The sequence below is a fragment of the Sinohyriopsis cumingii genome, chromosome 4, assembly GCF_028554795.1.
Source record: "Sinohyriopsis cumingii isolate HCF-2022 chromosome 4, ASM2855479v2, whole genome shotgun sequence".
Lineage (NCBI taxonomy): Eukaryota > Metazoa > Mollusca > Bivalvia > Unionida > Unionidae > Sinohyriopsis > Sinohyriopsis cumingii.
In genome coordinates, this window is record NC_142964.1 from 141,993,315 (window position 1) to 142,013,095 (window position 19,781).

Here is a 19,781-nt window from a genome sequence, read left to right on the forward strand (position 1 = left end):
AACATCAGGGAGCCTGCTTATCTGAAAGACTTTGTGTACTACAAGTGAATTATTAACTCTTTACATATAATAACGATGACAACTGCACCAAGAGTAAGACCCAAGAGAAACATCAGGGAGCCTGCTTATCTGAAAGACTTTGTGTACTACAAGTGAATTATTAACTCTTAACATATAGACCCTAGTCAGTGAATTTGACATTGTTTTGGTTAGTGAATATGAACTGATAATCTGACAATAGATTCGGACAGCAAAGATTTAAAGTTTAGCTTTCAATATACACTATATGTCTAGCATATCCAAAGTATTTGTATTAATCATTTAATAAAGTAGAGGTAACTAGTTCTTTAAAGAAAAGGGAATGTTTAATAAAATTAATGTAGCATGATTTGAAACAGAGCATAGTAGATTCATTCATTTTCTCAGCGTAGTCACATGACTGATGTCTGTTACTAGCCTATGATGGAATGTGTAGTATGTATATGATGACCTAATACAAGTTGTATTGCTCTGAGAACAACGTCTGAATTTATCTGCCTGTTAAGCAGCTGACTGGTATGTCTCTTTCTAGTGGACAGTATATCAACATCACTATGTCAAATTCATAAGCAAGATAGCATTTATCTTTAGGTCACAGGGTCAAAGCAATTTGTTTGCTGGTTGATAGGAAAAGTAATCATGTTATCACAGCAGAAATGGAGTTCACATTTTATGCCACTGTGAATGGTATAGTTTGATATCTTCATCTGTTTGTCTTTAAATTAGAGCTGCTTCTGATGAAAAAACATAACCCTTGAGAAGCAATTCTAGTCACATTCCTTTTCATTATTTTGGTCAGGAATCATTCAATATTTAAAGCTTTTCTGTGAAGGCAGAAGAAGTTTTGGTTCATGGGTCACAAAATATTGACAACTATAGTTTCTTTAGATTCCCTATTCATTACATAACTCTCACATGAGCCAACTGGTTTTTTTTATCTGTGTGAATTGAGCTACTGGCTGTTATGTATATATAATTTGTTTTCTTGATCTTGGTCTGTAATTATTTTAAAGATGTTTACTTGAATTTGTGTTCAAGACATCTTTGTTGTTGTTGTGGGGTTTAACACCATTGTTCAGCACAAGATAGGCTATATATGGTGGCCAGTATCAATGGCGGAGGAAGAACCCATGAAAACCCCGGAAAGAACCACTGACCCGCAAGAAGCAACTGGCAAGCTTTCTCACATACCCACCTAGGCCAAGCCCGAGACTCAAACCAACACAGACAGAGGTGAGATGCCAGTGATCCGTAATGGTGAGTGCTTTAGACTACTCAGCCACTCGGGGCCCCAGACATGACTTTGATTATGACCTTAGAAGATTCTGGAAGCAAACTTTTTTATAGTTTGCTGTAATTTTCCATTAAGATGACTTTTTTTATTTTTTTTATTTTTTATAGAAAATACTATTGCGACATAGGTGAAGTGAGGATGTGTATAAAAGAGGTTTTATCAACATATTTTTAATTTCCATTGTAATATCAGCCTGGACTTACTTTTAGTTTTGATCAGATGTAACTTGAGAGGAATCATTTGTTTAAATTATGCATTGCAGTTATGGTGTGTTCATTAACTTTTTGGACTTAAACAATAGTTTACGATTACAATGGTCCCCTCTTATATGGCCACCCCTTCTCCACCGGAAAGTGGCTGTATAAAACAGATGGCCTTTCCAGAGGGTGGCTGTAGTTGTGACAAGTATGTGTATGTTGTAAGAAAGCTATAAATAACTTCAAAGCATTAAATATTCATTTAAAAGTATCATTAATTATTAACAGGTTCTTCTTGTCTTAAAAACTGACTTATTTCAAGTTAACATTAATAGCACTTATTCTTAAGCATGAAATGAGAGTAGGTATTGTTGACATGCACATGGCAAAACCATTCAAAAACATCATTTAAATCTTGTTACAAGGATTTCTTAGCATTTAAAAATCATTCTCTTTCCATTTTTCCACTGCTGCAGAGTATTCTTCTTATTTGTTACAAAGTTGTATATTTGAGTCTTCCCTACATAAAAGTTTTCGGAAAGAACTCTTGAACCGTCCCCATCATCATCAAGTCAAAAAATTTTACTTTTCCTTCTAAAGATTCAATTCTTCCTTAATGGGATGACGTATTAAAGTTTTGTAACAGTTTATTCTTCTATCGCTATATGTGCAATACTGCAACTTAATTATGCAGATGAAACATTTGTAGAGTTGATGAAATGCTTTGTTTATAGAGGAACATATACTGTCACCTGAGTTTCGATCTTTGTCTGGTACCCTTTTTTGTTCTCGGTTATTTTCTCTCTCTCTCTGTGTTACTCCACAAAATTTATATTTGGCCTATGCTGACCATGTTATGATCTTAACTATTACATCCAGTTTTAAAGAAAGAAACCTCAACCACTTAAGCCCGAAATTCTATAACAACATTGTTGACCCCATTTCCTATAAAAGTTAGCATTAACAATATTAACCTTAGTGGTACATGTCCTTTAGCCAACACTTCTTTCAGTAATGAAAACCTAACATCAGGAAAAATACATTGGTAAAGATAATCGGATTACTTTTCATACCAAATTAATTAAATATTGGTTCTGGACACGTATTAAAATAAAATATGTCCACTTGTGAAGGGCAAATTTTACATTTTTGCACTAATATGCTGGTCACTGGTCACGTTAGAGGGGTGATCTTTCTTGAAGGGTACTTTTGAACACAAGGTCATTGGTGCCAAGCAAGGGATTCTGGTGGTAACAAGTGGATGACCACTGGTCAGGGGATCCATTCATGAAGGGGACCACTGTATTGAGGACTCATTCAAAGACATTCATGATTTTATCATTGGGATACATCAGTGCTGTTGGTACATCATCACATTAAAGATTACTGGAATTCATTGGGAATTTTCTATGCTTTTGGACTTTTGACAGAACATGTAGGATTATTTGGAATTTAATTTACAGTGCTGTAAGTTCTTCTTAAATTTTCACTTTGTAACCAAGAGAATTAAATTATTTGTTGATGGTACTAAACTTGGTGGTTTTGCTTCCTTCTGTTATTAGTTTAAAACCATAGTGTCATAACATGGCTACTCCAGATATTGTTTTTGAAGTGTGAACAGCTGTTTCCAAGCCTAATTTATGCAGGTTGGCCGTCCAAAGGGACAGTACTCTGTTTTACTCTTTTTATGTCAATAAGTAGTGGTATTAGTGTTTTATCATGGTACACGAAACAAACTAATTGATTATTTGAACTTAACGTGATGATTGAATTTATAGGGAATTCAGATTAGTAGGATACCGTAATCTTGTGTGGAACTGTAATTTTTGAGAGAACAACATATTGATGTATTTTTGATCTTGTTAAATACAAAAAACAATCCTGTGAATAATAATAATGATAATGACGATAATAATAATTATAATAATGATGATAATAATAATTATAATAATTGTTGTTATTGTTGTAGGGCTTAACGCCATTTTTCAGCACAAGATAGGCTATACATGGTAGCCAGTATAAATGGTGGAGGAAGAACCCGGGAAAACCCTGGAAAGAACCACCGACCCACGAGAAGCTACTGGCAGGCTTTCTCACATACCCATATTGGTCGAATCTGAGACTCGAACCCATACAAACAGAGGTGAGATGGCAGTGATCCGTAAAGGTGAGTGCTTTAGACCATGTGGCCACTAAGGGTCCCCAGTTATAATAATAATACGTGCATGGTATTTGTTCGAAAATCAATATGAAAAGGTGAACATGTGTACAAAAGTTACCTTTATACCAAGGCCGGTTTTGACTTTTCCAATAGGTGGCCATTATTCACAGGTTTTAATGTACACATCAAATCATTAAATCATTTTAGGAAGCAGCATCCCTTACCAAATCAACAAACACAGAAAAGAAAATATCACATGCTAAATTATTCTGCTGGTTTGACAATTTTTGAACTGGATAATGACATTTTGATCAACATAATTTCAGATTTTGGCTTAAAGCTACAAATATTTAGCTGGTTATTACAGATTTTCACAATTGAGAGTTGGCAACTCTGGGCATATGAAACCATTGAATTGCATCATTGATTAGAAATTAAAGTGTAATATATGCATTTATTTTTAACAGTTTCACTGGCCTGTTTCAAATAAATACCATTGAGGCTTTCTTTTAAAACTAATGAGTAGATGTTTTTAAGCTTTGTAAATTTAGTAGTTGTTGTTTTAGGGTTTAATGCCATTTTTCATCACACTATAGGCTATGCATGGCGGCCAGTATTAATAGTGGAGGAAGAACCCAGAAAGAACCACCGACCCATGAGAAGCTACTGGCAATCTTTCTCACATACCCGCATTAGCCGAATCCGAGACTCGAACCCATGCAGACAGAGGTGAGATGGCAGTGATCCGTAATGGAGAGCGCTTTACACCGCTCGGCCACTCGGGGCCCCTTGTAAATTTAGACATTACTGTCTGTTTTCATCCCATTTTTGAAGAAGCTAGAAAAGTAAATAGTGAATCAAACCACCTCAGATAAAAGTAATGAGTTTTACGGACTCTTTATTTTTTACAAGTCTTTCATTCATTTTCAGAAGAGAAATAAGAAAATGTTCAAAGTGAAGATCACCTCAAGAGGAGACAAAAGGAGGAGTAGGGGTCGGCCTCCAAAGAAGGTACAGGAAGAAAACACTGCTGAAAGCATTAATTAAATTGTAAGTCTGTGCAGTTTTATTGTTGTTTTGATATTATTAAATTTCAGTGGATGCATGTATATGTAAATGACCTAATGACAATGCTCCACTTACTCTTAGGCATATCAGAAATTAAAGACTGTGTTGTAAATTTTTGCATACATACTTAAACAACTGCTTTGTCTCCACTGAAAGTGATCCTGTATTTATATTATTTAGGACAGAGGATTAATGATGCCAACATTAATATATATTGTAGCCTGTATGCTATCCTTTCCGTCAACAGTTCCATGTGCTAATGAATTGACATTTACTATGTGACATGAATTTTTGATTATTCAGGTGAGTAATATCTGGTCCACTTGGACCTCCTGTTTATGCCTGCCTTTACAATTCCGTAGCATGTAAGGAATGAAAAATTTTTTTTTCATATAAACCCTAAGCTGCAAATTTTAAATATTTGGTTGAACTCTTAAAACAAGAGAGTGTCAGTTCCTGTGAGGGACTTGTGTTTAGCTCAACTGATCATAAAGCCATGAGAGCTTATGGTATGGCCTTGTGTGGTCTGTTTTGTCATCTATCCACAATTGCCTTTTGGCGCTCTGGAGTCCATATTTCTGATTTTGATGTGAAATAAACTTGGCATGTCATCAAAATCTCGGAGGAGATCCATAATGAGCATGATCCATGTATCTCACCCTGGAGGTCATATTTCAAAACCCAGTTTTTGTCAAACTAGGACTATGTGCTTATGTCAAGAGATCAAAGAAGAGGTTGATAATGAGTGAGGTCCATGCATACTAATAATGTAATCTTGCTTGTTACGTCTTTGAAAGCCATAGTTCTAATCAGATTTTTTTTTTTGCCATTCTAGAGGGCAGATTTTTGATCTGATTTTGATCATATGATGAATATCTGCTTATATTCTAAAGATCTTGGATGAATTCAAGAATGTTTAGATCCACTTTGATTAAGGATCTTACATCTGATTTGGCTGTACTTATAAGCCTGATTAGTGATGGATGAATTCAAGAATGTTTAGATCCACTTTGATTAGGGATCTTACATCTGATTTGGCTGTACTTATTATAAACCTGATTAGTGATGGATGAATTCAATAATGTTTAGATCCACTATGATTAGGGATCTTACATCTGATTTGGCTGTACTTATAAGTCTGATTAGTGATGGATGAATTCAAGAATGTTTAGATCCACTTTGATTAGGGATCTTACATCTGATTTGCCTGTACTTATTATAAGCCTCATTAGTGATGGATGAATTCAATAATGTTTAGATCCACTATGATTAGGGATCTTACATCTGATTTGGCTGTACTTATTATAAGCCTCATTAGTGATGGATGAATTCAAGAATGTTTAGATCCACTATGATTAGGGATCTTACATCTGATTTGGCTGTACTTATAAGCCTGATTAGTGATGGATGAATTCAATAATGTTTAGATCCACTATGATTAGGGATCTTACATCTGATTTGGCTGTACTTATTATAAACCTGATTAGTGATGGATGAATTCAATAATGTTTAGATCCACTATGATTAGGGATCTTACATCTGATTTGGCTGTACTTATTATAAGCCTCATTAGTGATGGATGAATTCAATAATGTTTAGATCCACTTTGATTAGGGATCTTACATCTGATTTGCCTGTACTTATTATAAGCCTGATTAGTGATGGATGAATTCAATAATGTTTAGATCCACTTTGATTAGGGATCTTACATCTGATTTGCCTGTACTTATTATAAGCCTGATTAGTGATGGATGTATTTAATAATGTTTAGATCCACTATGATTAGGGATCTTACATCTGATTTGGCTGTACTTGTTATAAGCCTGATTAGTGATGGATTAATTCAGTAATGTTTAGATCCACTATGATTAGGGATCTTACATCTGATTTGGCTGTACTTATTATAAGCCTGATTAGTGATGGATGAATTCAATAATGTTTAGATCCACTTTGATTAGGGATCTTACATCTGATTTGGCTGTACTTATTATAAGCCTGATTAGTGATGGATGAATTCAGTAATGTTTAGATCCACTTTGATTAGGGATCTTACATCTGATTTGGCTGTACTTATTATAAGCCTGATTAGTGATGGATGAATTCAATAATGTTTAGATCCACTTTGATTAGGAATCTTACATCTGATTTGCCTGTACTTATAAGCCTGATTAGTGATGGATGAATTCAATAATGTTTAGATCCACTATGATTAGGGATCTTACATCTGATTTGGCTGTACTTATTATAAGCCTGATTAGTGATGGATGAATTCAATAATGTTTAGATCCACTATGAATAGGGATCTTACATCTGATTTGGCTGTACTTATAAGCCTGATTAGTGATGGATGAATTCAAGAATGTTTAGATCCACTATGATTAGGGATCTTACATCTGATTTGCCTGTACTTATTATCAGCCTGATTAGTGATGGATGAATTCAATAATGTTTAGATCCACTATGATTAGGGATCTTACATCTGATTTGGCTGTACTTATTATAAGCCTGATTAGTGATGGATGAATTCAAGAATGTTTAGATCCACTATGATTAGGGATCTTACATCTGATTTGGCTGTACTTATTATAAGCCTGATTAGTGATGGATGAATTCAATAATGTTTAGATCCACTTTGATTAGGGATCTTACATCTGATTTGGCTGTACTTATAAGCCTGATTAGTGATGGATGAATTCAAGAATGTTTAGATCCACTATGATTAGGGATCTTACATCTGATTTGGCTGTACTTATTATAAGCCTGATTAGTGATGGATGAATTCAATAATGTTTAGATCCACTTTGATTAGGGATCTTACATCTGATTTGGCTGTACTTATTATAAGCCTGATTAGTGATGGATGAATTCAATAATGTTTAGATCCACTATGATTAGGGATCTTACATCTGATTTGCCTGTACTTATTATAAGCCTGATTAGTGATGGATGAATTCAATAATGTTTTGATCCACTTTGATTAGGGATCTTACATCTGATTTGGCTGTACTTATTATAAGCCTGATTAGTGATGGATGAATTCAATAATGTTTAGATCCACTTTGATTAGGGATCTTACATCTGATTTGGCTGTACTTATTATAAGCCTGATTAGTGATGGATGAATTCAGTAATGTTTAGATCCACTATGATTAGGGATCTTATATCTGATTTGGCTGTACTTATAAGCCTGATTAGTGATGGATGAATTCAAGAATGTTTAGATCCACTATGATTAGGGATCTTACATCTGATTTGGCTGTACTTATTATAAGCCTGATTAGTGATGGATGAATTCAATAATGTTTAGATCCACTTTGATTAGGGATCTTACATCTGATTTGGCTGTACTTATAAGCCAGATTAGTGATGGATGAATTCAATAATGTTTAGATCCACTATGATTAGGGATCTTACATCTGATTTGGCTGTACTTATTACAAGCCTGATTAGTGATGGATGAATTCAATAATGTTTAGATCCACTATGATTAGGGATCTTACATCTGATTTGGCTGTACTTATTATAAGCCTGATTAGTGATGGATGAATTCAATAATGTTTAGATCCACTATGATTAGGGATCTTACATCTGATTTGCCTGTACTTATTATAAGCCTGATTAGTGATGGATGAATTCAATAATGTTTTGATCCACTTTGATTAGGGATCTTACATCTGATTTGGCTGTACTTATTATAAGCCTGATTAGTGATGGATGAATTCAATAATGTTTAGATCCACTATGATTAGGGATCTTATATCTGATTTGGCTGTACTTATAAGCCTGATTAGTGATGGATGAATTCAAGAATGTTTAGATCCACTATGATTAGGGATCTTACATCTGATTTGGCTGTACTTATTATATGCCTGATTAGTGATGGATGAATTCAATAATGTTTAGATCCACTTTGATTAGGGATCTTACATCTGATTTGGCTGTACTTATAAGCCTGATTAGTGATGGATGAATTCAAGAATGTTTAGATCCACTATGATTAGGGATCTTACATCTGATTTGGCTGTACTTATTACAAGCCTGATTAGTGATGGATGAATTCAATAATGTTTAGATCCACTTTGATTAGGGATCTTACATCTGATTTGGCTGTACTTATAAGCCTGATTAGTGATGGATGAATTCAAGAATGTTTAGATCCACTATGATAAGGGATCTTACATCTGACTTGGCTGTACTTATTATAAGCCTGATTAGTGATGGATGAATTCAATAATGTTTAGATCCACTTTGATTAGGGATCTTACGTCTGATTTGCCTGTACTTATTATAAGCCTGATTAGTGGTGGATGAATTCAATAATGTTTAGATCCACTTTGATTAGGGATCTTACATCTGATTTGGCTGTACTTATTATAAGCCTGATTAGTGAAATGTTCAGCTGTTAAGTTATGGAATGAGGTGAGCAATATCAGATTCACTTTGGCCTCTTGTTGCATTTTCACTTTGTGTTCTTTCTGCATTTCATTAGCATTCATTCTGAATTCTGATTGCATTTATTTTGCATGACTGTGACAGTATTAATGTTGATATTGCCAATGTCAGTGTTACAGGCAAGAGAGAAAAACAAAGCAATTATAGATAAAAGCTTCATGTATATGGAAATATTATTCCCAAGCAGTTGAATACAGACATAAAATATAGACTTTCATGATACTGTTGCATAATATTAATATTGATGACAACATTGTTGCCACTAAAAGTGTACTGTATTTCTCACCAGTCACAGACATGACAAGAACTACTTTACATTATATATCTGGACTCGGCATGAATTGTTGAGCAGTTTCTGCTTTTTTGTGTAAAAAATTATTTTTTAAAAAGATGACAAATTGGCATTTTATAAACATTACAATAACATACGTCCTGTATCTTAATGTCATATATAATACAAGATAGATATGTATGTCCAGTAAAAAAAGATATAAACATTAAATAAGGCAAATTATAGATACATGTTTATTATTCAACTTGGATTGCATTGTGGCAACTGTCCCAATCTGTTTGTTCAGTTGTAGGTCTTGAAAAGGACTTATTGATATCTCGTATAGATTATAGCCTGAAACTGAAGAAGAAAGAAAAACACTAAATGCTTCCTCATGTCCATGTTGATGCTGTCACCACTGCCAGTGTGTAAGGGGAAGTAATCTGTAATTTGTCTTGTTGATCTCATTCATATTCATTAGAAATGTCTTTTTACAGTGGTTGGAGCATGATAATTCCAAGGCTTTTGCTATTCATACTTTTTGTTATGGTCTATTTGGTTATCTATCCAGCCAGCCAGCCATCTTCTACACTTTCATTCCCAAGGCAAAACTCCAGACTGTTCATAGTATCTGTATAAAATGTGGTACACATATAATTAGACCACTGATCCAGCTGTGCCTTGGGCTATTCACAGTTCATCATTGGCAATATCTTTCATGATTTTACTCATTTATTTATCCAACCATGACCCATGATTTTATTTCTATAGCAAAACTTTTTAAAAAAACTTAAATATCTCTTGGAAATTTGGTACATATATTTAGATTAGTAATTTTTATATGCTGTTGATATTCCTAATTCTTTAGTGTCATTATTGGTAACATTTCTGCTTTCTATTCTTCCATACATATATCATTCACACTTTTGTTTCCAGGGGAAAACCTGAAGACCTTTTAAAATATCTCCTTGGAATTTGGTACATAATGGGCTAGTGGTGCACAAGTACTTCTTGCAATTCATAATTCTTCAATTTCAGTATTCATTTGTTTTTATCGATTTGTTCATTCATCCATCCACCCTTTGACACTTTCATATGGGGAGCCATCACATATTTATATGTTTTGTAAATACAGACTTCCTATATATTAAATCTAAAGCCAATTGTTTTGTCTCCTAGCAGCCATTTTGGCCTGGCAATGAATATAGATGCCTCCATCATTTTTACTTTTACCATCAATTTCTGAAGGAATGTCATGTGAGAGGGGATTTACTTTCACTTTTTGTGAACATTCATTTCCTCTTGCGTTATGATGTGGCATCTTGATTAAGAAAAGCATAATGCAGAAATAAGGACAATGTGGGAATTTTAAGATCATCCAACAGTGTACTGAGACATACAGTACACTTTTACAGTGGCAACATATTCTACAGCAGGGTGTGAATGTCTCAACTTGTAATGCCCAGTGAAAGTTAATTCTATACATGAAAGTCCCTGGAACATGGATAGGATACCTTAATGCTTGTTAATTTTTGTTACGGAAGGATAGTATGCTTGAAATCTAAGTAATCATGAATATTGTCGTTTTTATGACCCGATTTAAGCATCATTAGTATCATCAATCATCCAATCAACTTCAACCATGCTATATCAAGTTTTCTACACCTAGTTTATATCAATCCTAACAGAGTTCAACTTCAGCCATGCTATATCAAGTTTTCTACACCTAGTTTTTATCAGTCATCCTATCAGAGTTCAACTTCAGCCATGCTATATCAAGTTTTCTACACCTAGTTTTTATCAATCATCCTATCAGAGTTCAACTTCAGCCATGCTACATCAAGTTTTCTACACCTAGTTTTTATTAATCATCCTATCAGAGTTCAACTTCAGCCATGCTATATCAAGTTTTCTACACCTAGTTTTTATTAATCATCCTATCAGAGTTCAACTTCATCCATGCTATATCAAGTTTTCTACACCTAGTTTTTATTAATCATCCTATCAGAGTTCAACTTCAGCCATGCTATATCAAGTTTTCTACACCTAGTTTTTATCAGTCATCCTATCAGAGTTCAACTTCAACCATGCTATATCAAGTTTTCTATGCCTAGTTTTTATCAAACTTTGTTTGTGCACTGTACTTTGGTAGAGGCAGCTTTTTGTTTATTTGAAACTGAATTTATGATTTGGTTTCCACCAATGCCATCATTTTTCATCAAACATTTGGACTTGTCATCCATTGATTGGGGGGGGGGGTCAAATGGTCTAAGGTCTAAATTTTGATTTTGGTTTATGCATATCCTATGGCAAGTTGCCATGAAAACACTTTCAGTGGGCTGAAGTTTATAAAATGCAGCACTATGTTGGCTTATGGCTGGATAATAAGGTTCCATAAGTTATTACATTTTTGTCTGATTATAAGAACAAGCTTTTGCCAAAACACGCTGGTACAGAAGGATACTTCAGACAGATCAATTCTTTTTCAGGTGCAATGATGTTACATAAGGCAGCATCAGCCAAGTAGAAGTAGTAGATGTGGGGAAGAGAAGAAACAGATCTGTGTAATCTAATTGATATGATTTCATGTGGACCATGTTTTCTTTGGAATCTAAATTCATACATATTTTAGAGGACAGTTCTAAATGTGCTGTCACTAAGAGCAGTTAAACTGCAGTTTTAGAGAAATATTTTTTTATGTGTATACTATAGAGAAACATTAGGCATTCCCTCACAGATATGATAGATTTGATGGAACCCTTCATTTTAAAGGGGATTTACATTTTTCATTAGTGAATCAGTGATACCTATTTAGCATGTGAAAGTCCTCGCTGCCCTACCACCACCACCACCACAAAGTTATACAACCATATTTGGGGTTAGTGCCTTCTAAAGTCACTTGCAGTATTATGTAAGTGGTGCAGATGTAGCTTGGCAGTGATTAAAAGGAGACGATTGTTGAATTATTTATGTTGGTTAAACCTGTAGATTGCATGCTAGTTAGTGCTAATGGGAATAAAAGAATGGTCCACAAAAAGTAATGCAGGAATGGTTTCAGTCAGCAAAAATTACCTATGTAATATACAGCATGTCCTCATTCATTATAACACAGTTCCTTTTAATAAGGTTGGTGTTGTCTTGGATACTGTTTTATTATGTAATAGTAACAGTATCATATACTTTAATGTTAGGCAATCTAACTATAAGGCACTATACTTCCTGGCTCCAACTGACAATGTTATAAATTGTAAGGCAATCTAATTATAAGGCAGTATACTCCAAGGCTCCAATTGACAATGTTATAAATTGTAGGGCAATCTAAGTATAAGACATTATACTCCAAGGCTACAGATGACAGTGTTATAAATTGCAAGGTGATCTAACTACAAGACAGTATACTTCATGGCTCCAATTGACAGTGTTTTAAATTGTAAGGCAATCTAAGTATAAGACAGTATATTCAAAGGCTCCAATTGACAGTGTTATAAATTGCAAGGCAATTTAGCTACAAGGCAGTATATTCCATGGCTCCAGTTGACAGTGTTTAAGTTGTAAGGCAATCTAACTATATGGTAGTATTCTCCATGGATCCAATTGACATTGTTGTAAATTTTTAGGCAATATACTCCAAGGCTCAAATTGACAGTGTTATAAATTGTAAGGCAATCTAACTATAAGGCAGTATACTCCAAGGCTCCAATTGACAGTGTTATAAATTACAAGGTAATCTTAAGTATAAGACAGTATACTCCATGGCTCCAGTTGACAGTGTTATAAATTGTAAGGCAGTCAAACTACAAATGCAGTGTACTCCATGGCTCCAATTGACAATGTTATGTAAGGCAATCTAACTATATGGCAGTATTCTACATGGCTCCAGTTGAGTGTTATAAATTGTTAAGCAATCTAACTATAAGGCAGTATACTCCATGACTCCTGACTGGCAGTGTTATAATGATTGAGTACTATCGTTTTACAATGATATGTATGGGTTTTTGTGTGACTGTACATTTTTAGGCATAGAATGTAATCTTTTCTTGGGACTGTTAATTGATGATATTTGTCTAAATGTATATTTCTGTGGATCAACACTGTTTCACTCAAATCATAAAACATAGAATCATCATCATCATCATTCAAATCAGAAAACCTGTTAAAAAATTCAAAAGCACAGCATGTCATTTCCCCAACCCAGTGAGTATGTGCATATGTATTGTGCTTCATGTATCTATAACACTGACTACAGTTGATTTTTAATTAGGTAATCTGTTCATTGTCAGAAATATGTATTAAAATATACACTGAATCAATTTAATTCTTATCTATATTTGCCATAACTTCTCTATACATATCAAATCATCATAATCAAATTGAGATTTTTAAATATCTGTCCTATTGTTGGTTGACCCAGATTAATTTTAGTTTGGTAAACATTAAGCAGGCATTAATGGTTAGAACATGGTCATAATATCTGGAATTCACCAGAAAGGTGTCTTATTTGATCTCTGATGAAACCTTTGATTTCAGGAAATCCTGAGGTGTTGTTTTAAAATAAAAAGTTTTCCTGTTATATAGATTTAAGCCTACATGTTTTCTATCCATTTTTCAAAGTCTCCCAATGTTGACCTATGAAAAATCTCAGCAATCAGGTAGTATATGAATGTTAATGTAAACTCTCAATGGAAGAGAAGTTCTTCCAAATTTAGTTAAACTTGGAATGCATAGTCTCAAATGAAGGCTGAGTTACATGTGCAAAGTAAGAATTCAGAAAGTGAGTTGTTTTATTGTTTACATTTATCAGGCAGCAGATATCTTGTCACTGTTTTTGGCAGAATACAAACTTACCATTTTACACATCTTGTACATCATTTTGATTTGAAATCCTGGTATTTATGACTAGAAATGGAACACAGATACTGATTTTAGATTAAATAAATACTTCACTTGATCTATCAGTTTAAAATAAAAGCTTCCCATTTATCTGCAAGATAGAGAATTTTCTGTCTTTATCAAAATATTCTGAAGAGATGAAGTTCTAAGAATTTATACCTACTTTACCTAGCTGTTGAAATCTGTTATAAGTTATTTTTCAATCTCATTTCTACTTGATTGCTTAAAGTCATAACTTGTAAGTTTTCTTATTAAGGAATTACATCACCATAGTGGGTATTTTTCTAAACAATACATAATGAAAACATGAAATCTTAACTCATTTTAAGCTGACAACAATTTGTATCACTGGGAATTACCCAGAATTTGAAGATTGGTAATTGGTAATCAGCATGGGGTCCATATTGGGCCTGAGAGTGATAATCTGGATGGCATCTGCCTAATAACTAAATGCAAGAGAAGATGACCTAGAAATGTGTCAGAAGAATGCTTTTTGTAGATCTTACTTCCAGTGTTGATTGCGTATGTGGTGCAAACAATCATGTAAAGGTTTCTGTTTTGTGTATCTTCATCTGTATTTCATGTCACATCATCATTAGTTTTAAAATGTCTATATGTCAGGATCTTCTCTGTCGAAGTGGGTCAGATTCTTTTGTGTAATTTTTTTCTTCAAATTTGTTTTTATGTGTTTAGCACCGGTGACCATATTGGATGGCAGATCTGCATCAATTGTACAATAAAATCCCATTCTGCCAGGATGCTTTTGATCAAGTTTGGTTATACTTCATAGAGTGAAGTATGATAAGAATTCATTTAAGGTTTTGCTATTTTTAGTGTGGTGGCCATAGTGGATGGCAAATCTGCATCAGTTGTACAATAAAATCCCATTCTGCCAGGATGCTTTTGATCAAGTTTGGTTATACTTTATTGAGTGAAGTATGATAAGAATTCATTTAAGGTTTTGCTATTTTTAGTATGGTGGCCATATTGGATGGCAGATGAGAATCTTTCCTACATACATGAAAGGCCTTTTTACTATGATACTTCTGTTAAATTTGGTAAAAATTATGTTAAGGGCTGTTCCATTTAAATATACATGGTACCCAGGGAAGGCAATTTTTTAAAATTATATACCAGGGTACTTTAATTTCACAGAGTTCATATTAAAATGAGAAGTAAATTCTAAATTGCATCCATGGGTGAGTACCCCACTTTAAAAGTGCCATCCCTTGATGCCATTTATGTTTTAATGGAAGCAGTTTTGAAAAGTTATTTAAGTGTTTTTTCTCGTTGGAATGGTATCCATTGCAATTGTATGGAAAACCTATTTTCAGCTTCTTCCAGATCAGTTGAACCAGTTTTTATCAAACTAGTTTTGAGTGCTTCTGATAACATGATGTATCAAAATTGTGAGTCCTGGGTGACTTCACTATAATTGATGTGGCTTCCAGACCAGCTGGGTTGCTACTTGAAGCCATGTCACTGCTGGGGGAAATACTTCCGAGTCATTTTTGATCAGACTTGCTAGAAATGTTTCTTAGGACCAGCTTAACCAACTTTTATCTTCCATTGATCCCTTATCAACATTTTGACTTCCAAGGAAACTATATGAAAAACCTATGTTCCACTTATCCAAAACAGCTGATCCATATTTTTTTTAAATTAGTAGAAATTTTTCATTTGAACTGCTTAACCGAAATTTTATCTTGGATTGATTTCCTAGCAACATTGTGGCTTTCAAGGAACCATAAGTTTTGATCAAGCTTAATTTTTTTTTTAAAACTTAGTAGAAACAATTTGTATGGCATGTCCTAATGATTTGATCTAGGGTATCTCCTTAGCAATGGTGTTTTTATAGTAAGTACGTGTTCAACCTATTTTCATCTTTTCCAGAATCGCTTGAGCCATTTATGATTAAACTTGGTTGGCAATTTGTTTACAGGACATCTTCTGCCAGTATTTTGCTAGTATGGTCCACTTATGACAATGTGGCTTCCAAAGCAGTGAGGTGGAAACTCCTGTTTTTTTTAAATTTATTCTCCAGAATGGCTGATCCAGTTTTGATCAAAACTAGAGGGGAACATTTCTTAGGATTTGCTTTACCAGAACCTAGCAGCTGTACTGCTAGAATGCGTTTTCAGCTTCTTCAGAATGGCACAGGCAATTTTGATTAAACTTGGCAGGAATGTGCCTGAATTGTGTTTGGGGTGTTTCTGTTAGCAATGGAATGGCTTCAAGCAGTAACCCGGTGGAAAACCTACAAAAGAATGACTGTTATTATATTTCCAAGCAATATTTGTGATCAACTTTCTCACTATATCAGACCAAATTTGATAGGTGGAATCCTAGCATAAACACCTTTCACATTCATATGAAAGATTCCAGTACAGCATCTGTTCCTGCTGAACTTACATGCCTAGTAGAAATACAGTTAAACATCATGGAAATTATCTTCACATGGGTTTTTCAATCCAAATTACCTGCCTTAGAACTACTGTGTTTGCTTTTTAGACCAATGTATGTCAGGTAAGCAATATCATGCCTACTTGGGCATCTTGATTATGTTTTCTTAATCACTGTTCAAATAACAGTTGTTTTCACGAGCAGAATGAATATTTGAAAAATTGTTTTTATATACATCACATTACCATTCCATAGCTAGTGTTGATAGGATCAGTATAACTTTTTGGAGAAGATCCTAAAAAAAAATAACACTTGGGATAAATCCAAACACAGATACAAGTATTGCAATTGTAATCAGTTGGAAAGAAGCAAATTCTTTGACAACATTACATATATACGTATTGTTATTACATATCACCATTTGAATGAATTGCCATAATACTTGGCAAGATGTCAGTCTTGGCCCAAAAAATAGATCAACAATATTGTAAAGATTTGAGATTTAAAAAATGTACTCCACTCCCAGAGTATGAAAGTCCATTTCCAATGAACTGCAGTACAGAGCACTAATGTAGAATAGCTTATATCTTTAGTGTTAGTATATTTTACTTGATACATGTTTGTCATATATAAATAGCAACAGTAATAGTGTCCAGGCAGTGATCAGTGGAATTTTATGCAGGGTATAGCCATGGCCTTGGCATTTGGCCAGGTATGTCTTCAGTGCATTTTGTACAGAAGGACTCGTACAGAAAACATGGCCTTGGCATTTGACCAGGTGTGTCTTCAGTGCATTTTGTACAGAAGGACTCGTACAGAAAACATGGCCTTGGCATTTGGCCAGGTGTGTCTTCAGTGCATTTTGTACAGAAGGACTCGTACAGAAAACATGGCCTTGGCATTTGGCCAGGTATATCTTCAATACACTTTGTAAAGAATGACTCATACAGAAAAATGGCAATATTGTGATTATACTTTAGCTTTGCAATAACATCAGAACTGCAAACATTAGTAGTTGTTTTTTCTGTATTTACAGTAGCACATGTCATACAACTGCATCAGACATGAATGTTTTAAATATGAGTGTAAATGAGTCATTTATTTTATAATATATAGTGAGGTCATTGATACAGAACATTTCATATTATGCATCTTTTTGAAATTTACAATACGAAATGACTGTTTATTAATCATTAATAAACTTTTATTTGAGAAGAAAAATAGGTTGACAACAAAATCTGAAATGTCAGCAAAATTATTCCTTCACATAGCCTTGTTAAAAAGTAATAATGATTATGCTTGTGTCAAATACCAGCACATCTATAAATATTCTGGTGTAATAGATACGAGTGCCATTCACTTTTTTAATAAAACACATTTTTTAAATCATTGGATGCTTTGAAGTGTTTGTAGGATTTAAGGGAAAAGTACCTGAATGTATATTTTTCTCAGAAATTTTGTGAAGGGAACACAAATTTTAAATTTTGCCTGTGTTTAATTCATCATGGTTTTAGGAACCTGTATATTTCATATTCAGGAGACAATCTTGTAATGATGTTTTTAGATAAAATAAAGGTGCCGGTTTGGTCAATCAAGTTTTCATTTTTTTTAAATGGTATATTCTCTGTTGTCAACCTTTTATTATTCTTTTCTGAGATATGAGTATTAATCTAGAGAATTTCCCTTTTCCGAGATATCAGTATTAATCTAGAGAATTTCCTTTTTCTGAGATATAAGTATTAATCTAGAGAATTACCCTTTTCTGAGATATGAGTATTAAACATGAGAATTATGCTTTTCTGAGATACGAGTATTAATCTTGAGAATTACCCTTTTCTGAGATATAAATATTAATCTAGAGAATTACCCTTTTCTGAGATATGAGTATTAATCTAGAGAATTACCCTTTTCTGAGATATGAGTATTAATCTTGAGAATTACCCGTTTCTGAGATATAAGTATTAATCTAGAGAATTACCCTTTTCTGAGATATGAGTATTAATCTATAGAATTTCCCTTGTCTGAGATATGAGTATTAATCTTGAGAATTTTCCTTTTCTGAGATATGAGTATTAATCTTGAGAATTACCCTTTTCTGAGAGTATGAGTATTAATCTAGAGATTTTCCCTTTTCTGAAATATGAGTATTAATCTTGAGAATTACCCTTTTCTGAAAGTATGAGTATTAATCTTGAGAATTACCCTTTTCTGAGATATGAGTATTAATCTTGAGAATGACCCTTTTCTGAGATATGAATATTAATCTTGAGAATGACCCTTTTCTGAGATATGAGTATAAATCTTGAGAATTACCCTTTTCTGAAATATGAGTATTAATCTAGAGAATTTCCCTTTTCTGAGATATGAGTATTAATCTTGAGAATGACCCTTTTCTGAGATATGAGTATTAATCTTGAGAATTTTCCTTTTCTGAGATATGAGTATTAATCTTGAGAATTTCCCTTTTATTCCTTATGCAAGAAAGAGCTAAATTTAAAAGAACAATTACTTCCTCATGAACATAATTTTTTTTATACTCGTGGCATCACAAAATTGTGATTTCAAGCAGTAAAATGTTTGCAAATAGATCATGTTTATTGTATGACCTAATTATTGTTGAAGCCATGTTGGTGGGAAAGTGAGACATACCAGTCACTTTTCAAGTCTTGTTAGTGGCATCCCCATTTTTGTTTAAATTTTTCATTTGCATATATTTCTTCAACTGTTGATGGATTCTCGTAATAGTTGCTATGAATCATTATGAAGCTAATATAGTTCATCATATGACATGGTCATTTGCCCATTGACCTCATTTGAGATCAGTCATAGAACAGTTAGCACTGTGGTTTTGATTACAGTTTTTCATTTGCATATGTTTCTTGAATCGCTTGATAGATCATGTTCATACTTGAGATCAGTCAGTAAGAAACAAAGACAGTTAATTTTGCAACACTGGCTCACGCCTTAACACTTATGTCATGTAGACCATTATATAAGCATAGACAG

At 33.7% G+C, this 19,781-nt stretch overlaps 1 protein-coding gene across 5 annotated transcripts in view; it reads left to right on the forward strand.

The window, feature by feature from the left end:
* Nucleotides 1–18,366, forward strand: part of LOC149802222 (uncharacterized) — an 85,939-nt gene extending 67,573 nt beyond the window's left edge. For all 5 annotated transcript variants that reach the window (XM_089956641.1, XM_089956643.1, XM_089956644.1 and 2 more), the window contains 2 exons: nucleotides 4,622–4,741; nucleotides 11,972–18,366. In XM_089956641.1, the coding sequence (XP_089812767.1) occupies nucleotides 4,622–4,738 (117 nt within the window). In that variant the 3' untranslated portion in view covers nucleotides 4,739–4,741; nucleotides 11,972–18,366. The remainder of the gene's footprint in view (nucleotides 1–4,621; nucleotides 4,742–11,971) is intronic.
* The last annotated feature ends 1,415 nt before the right edge of the window (nucleotides 18,367–19,781 follow it).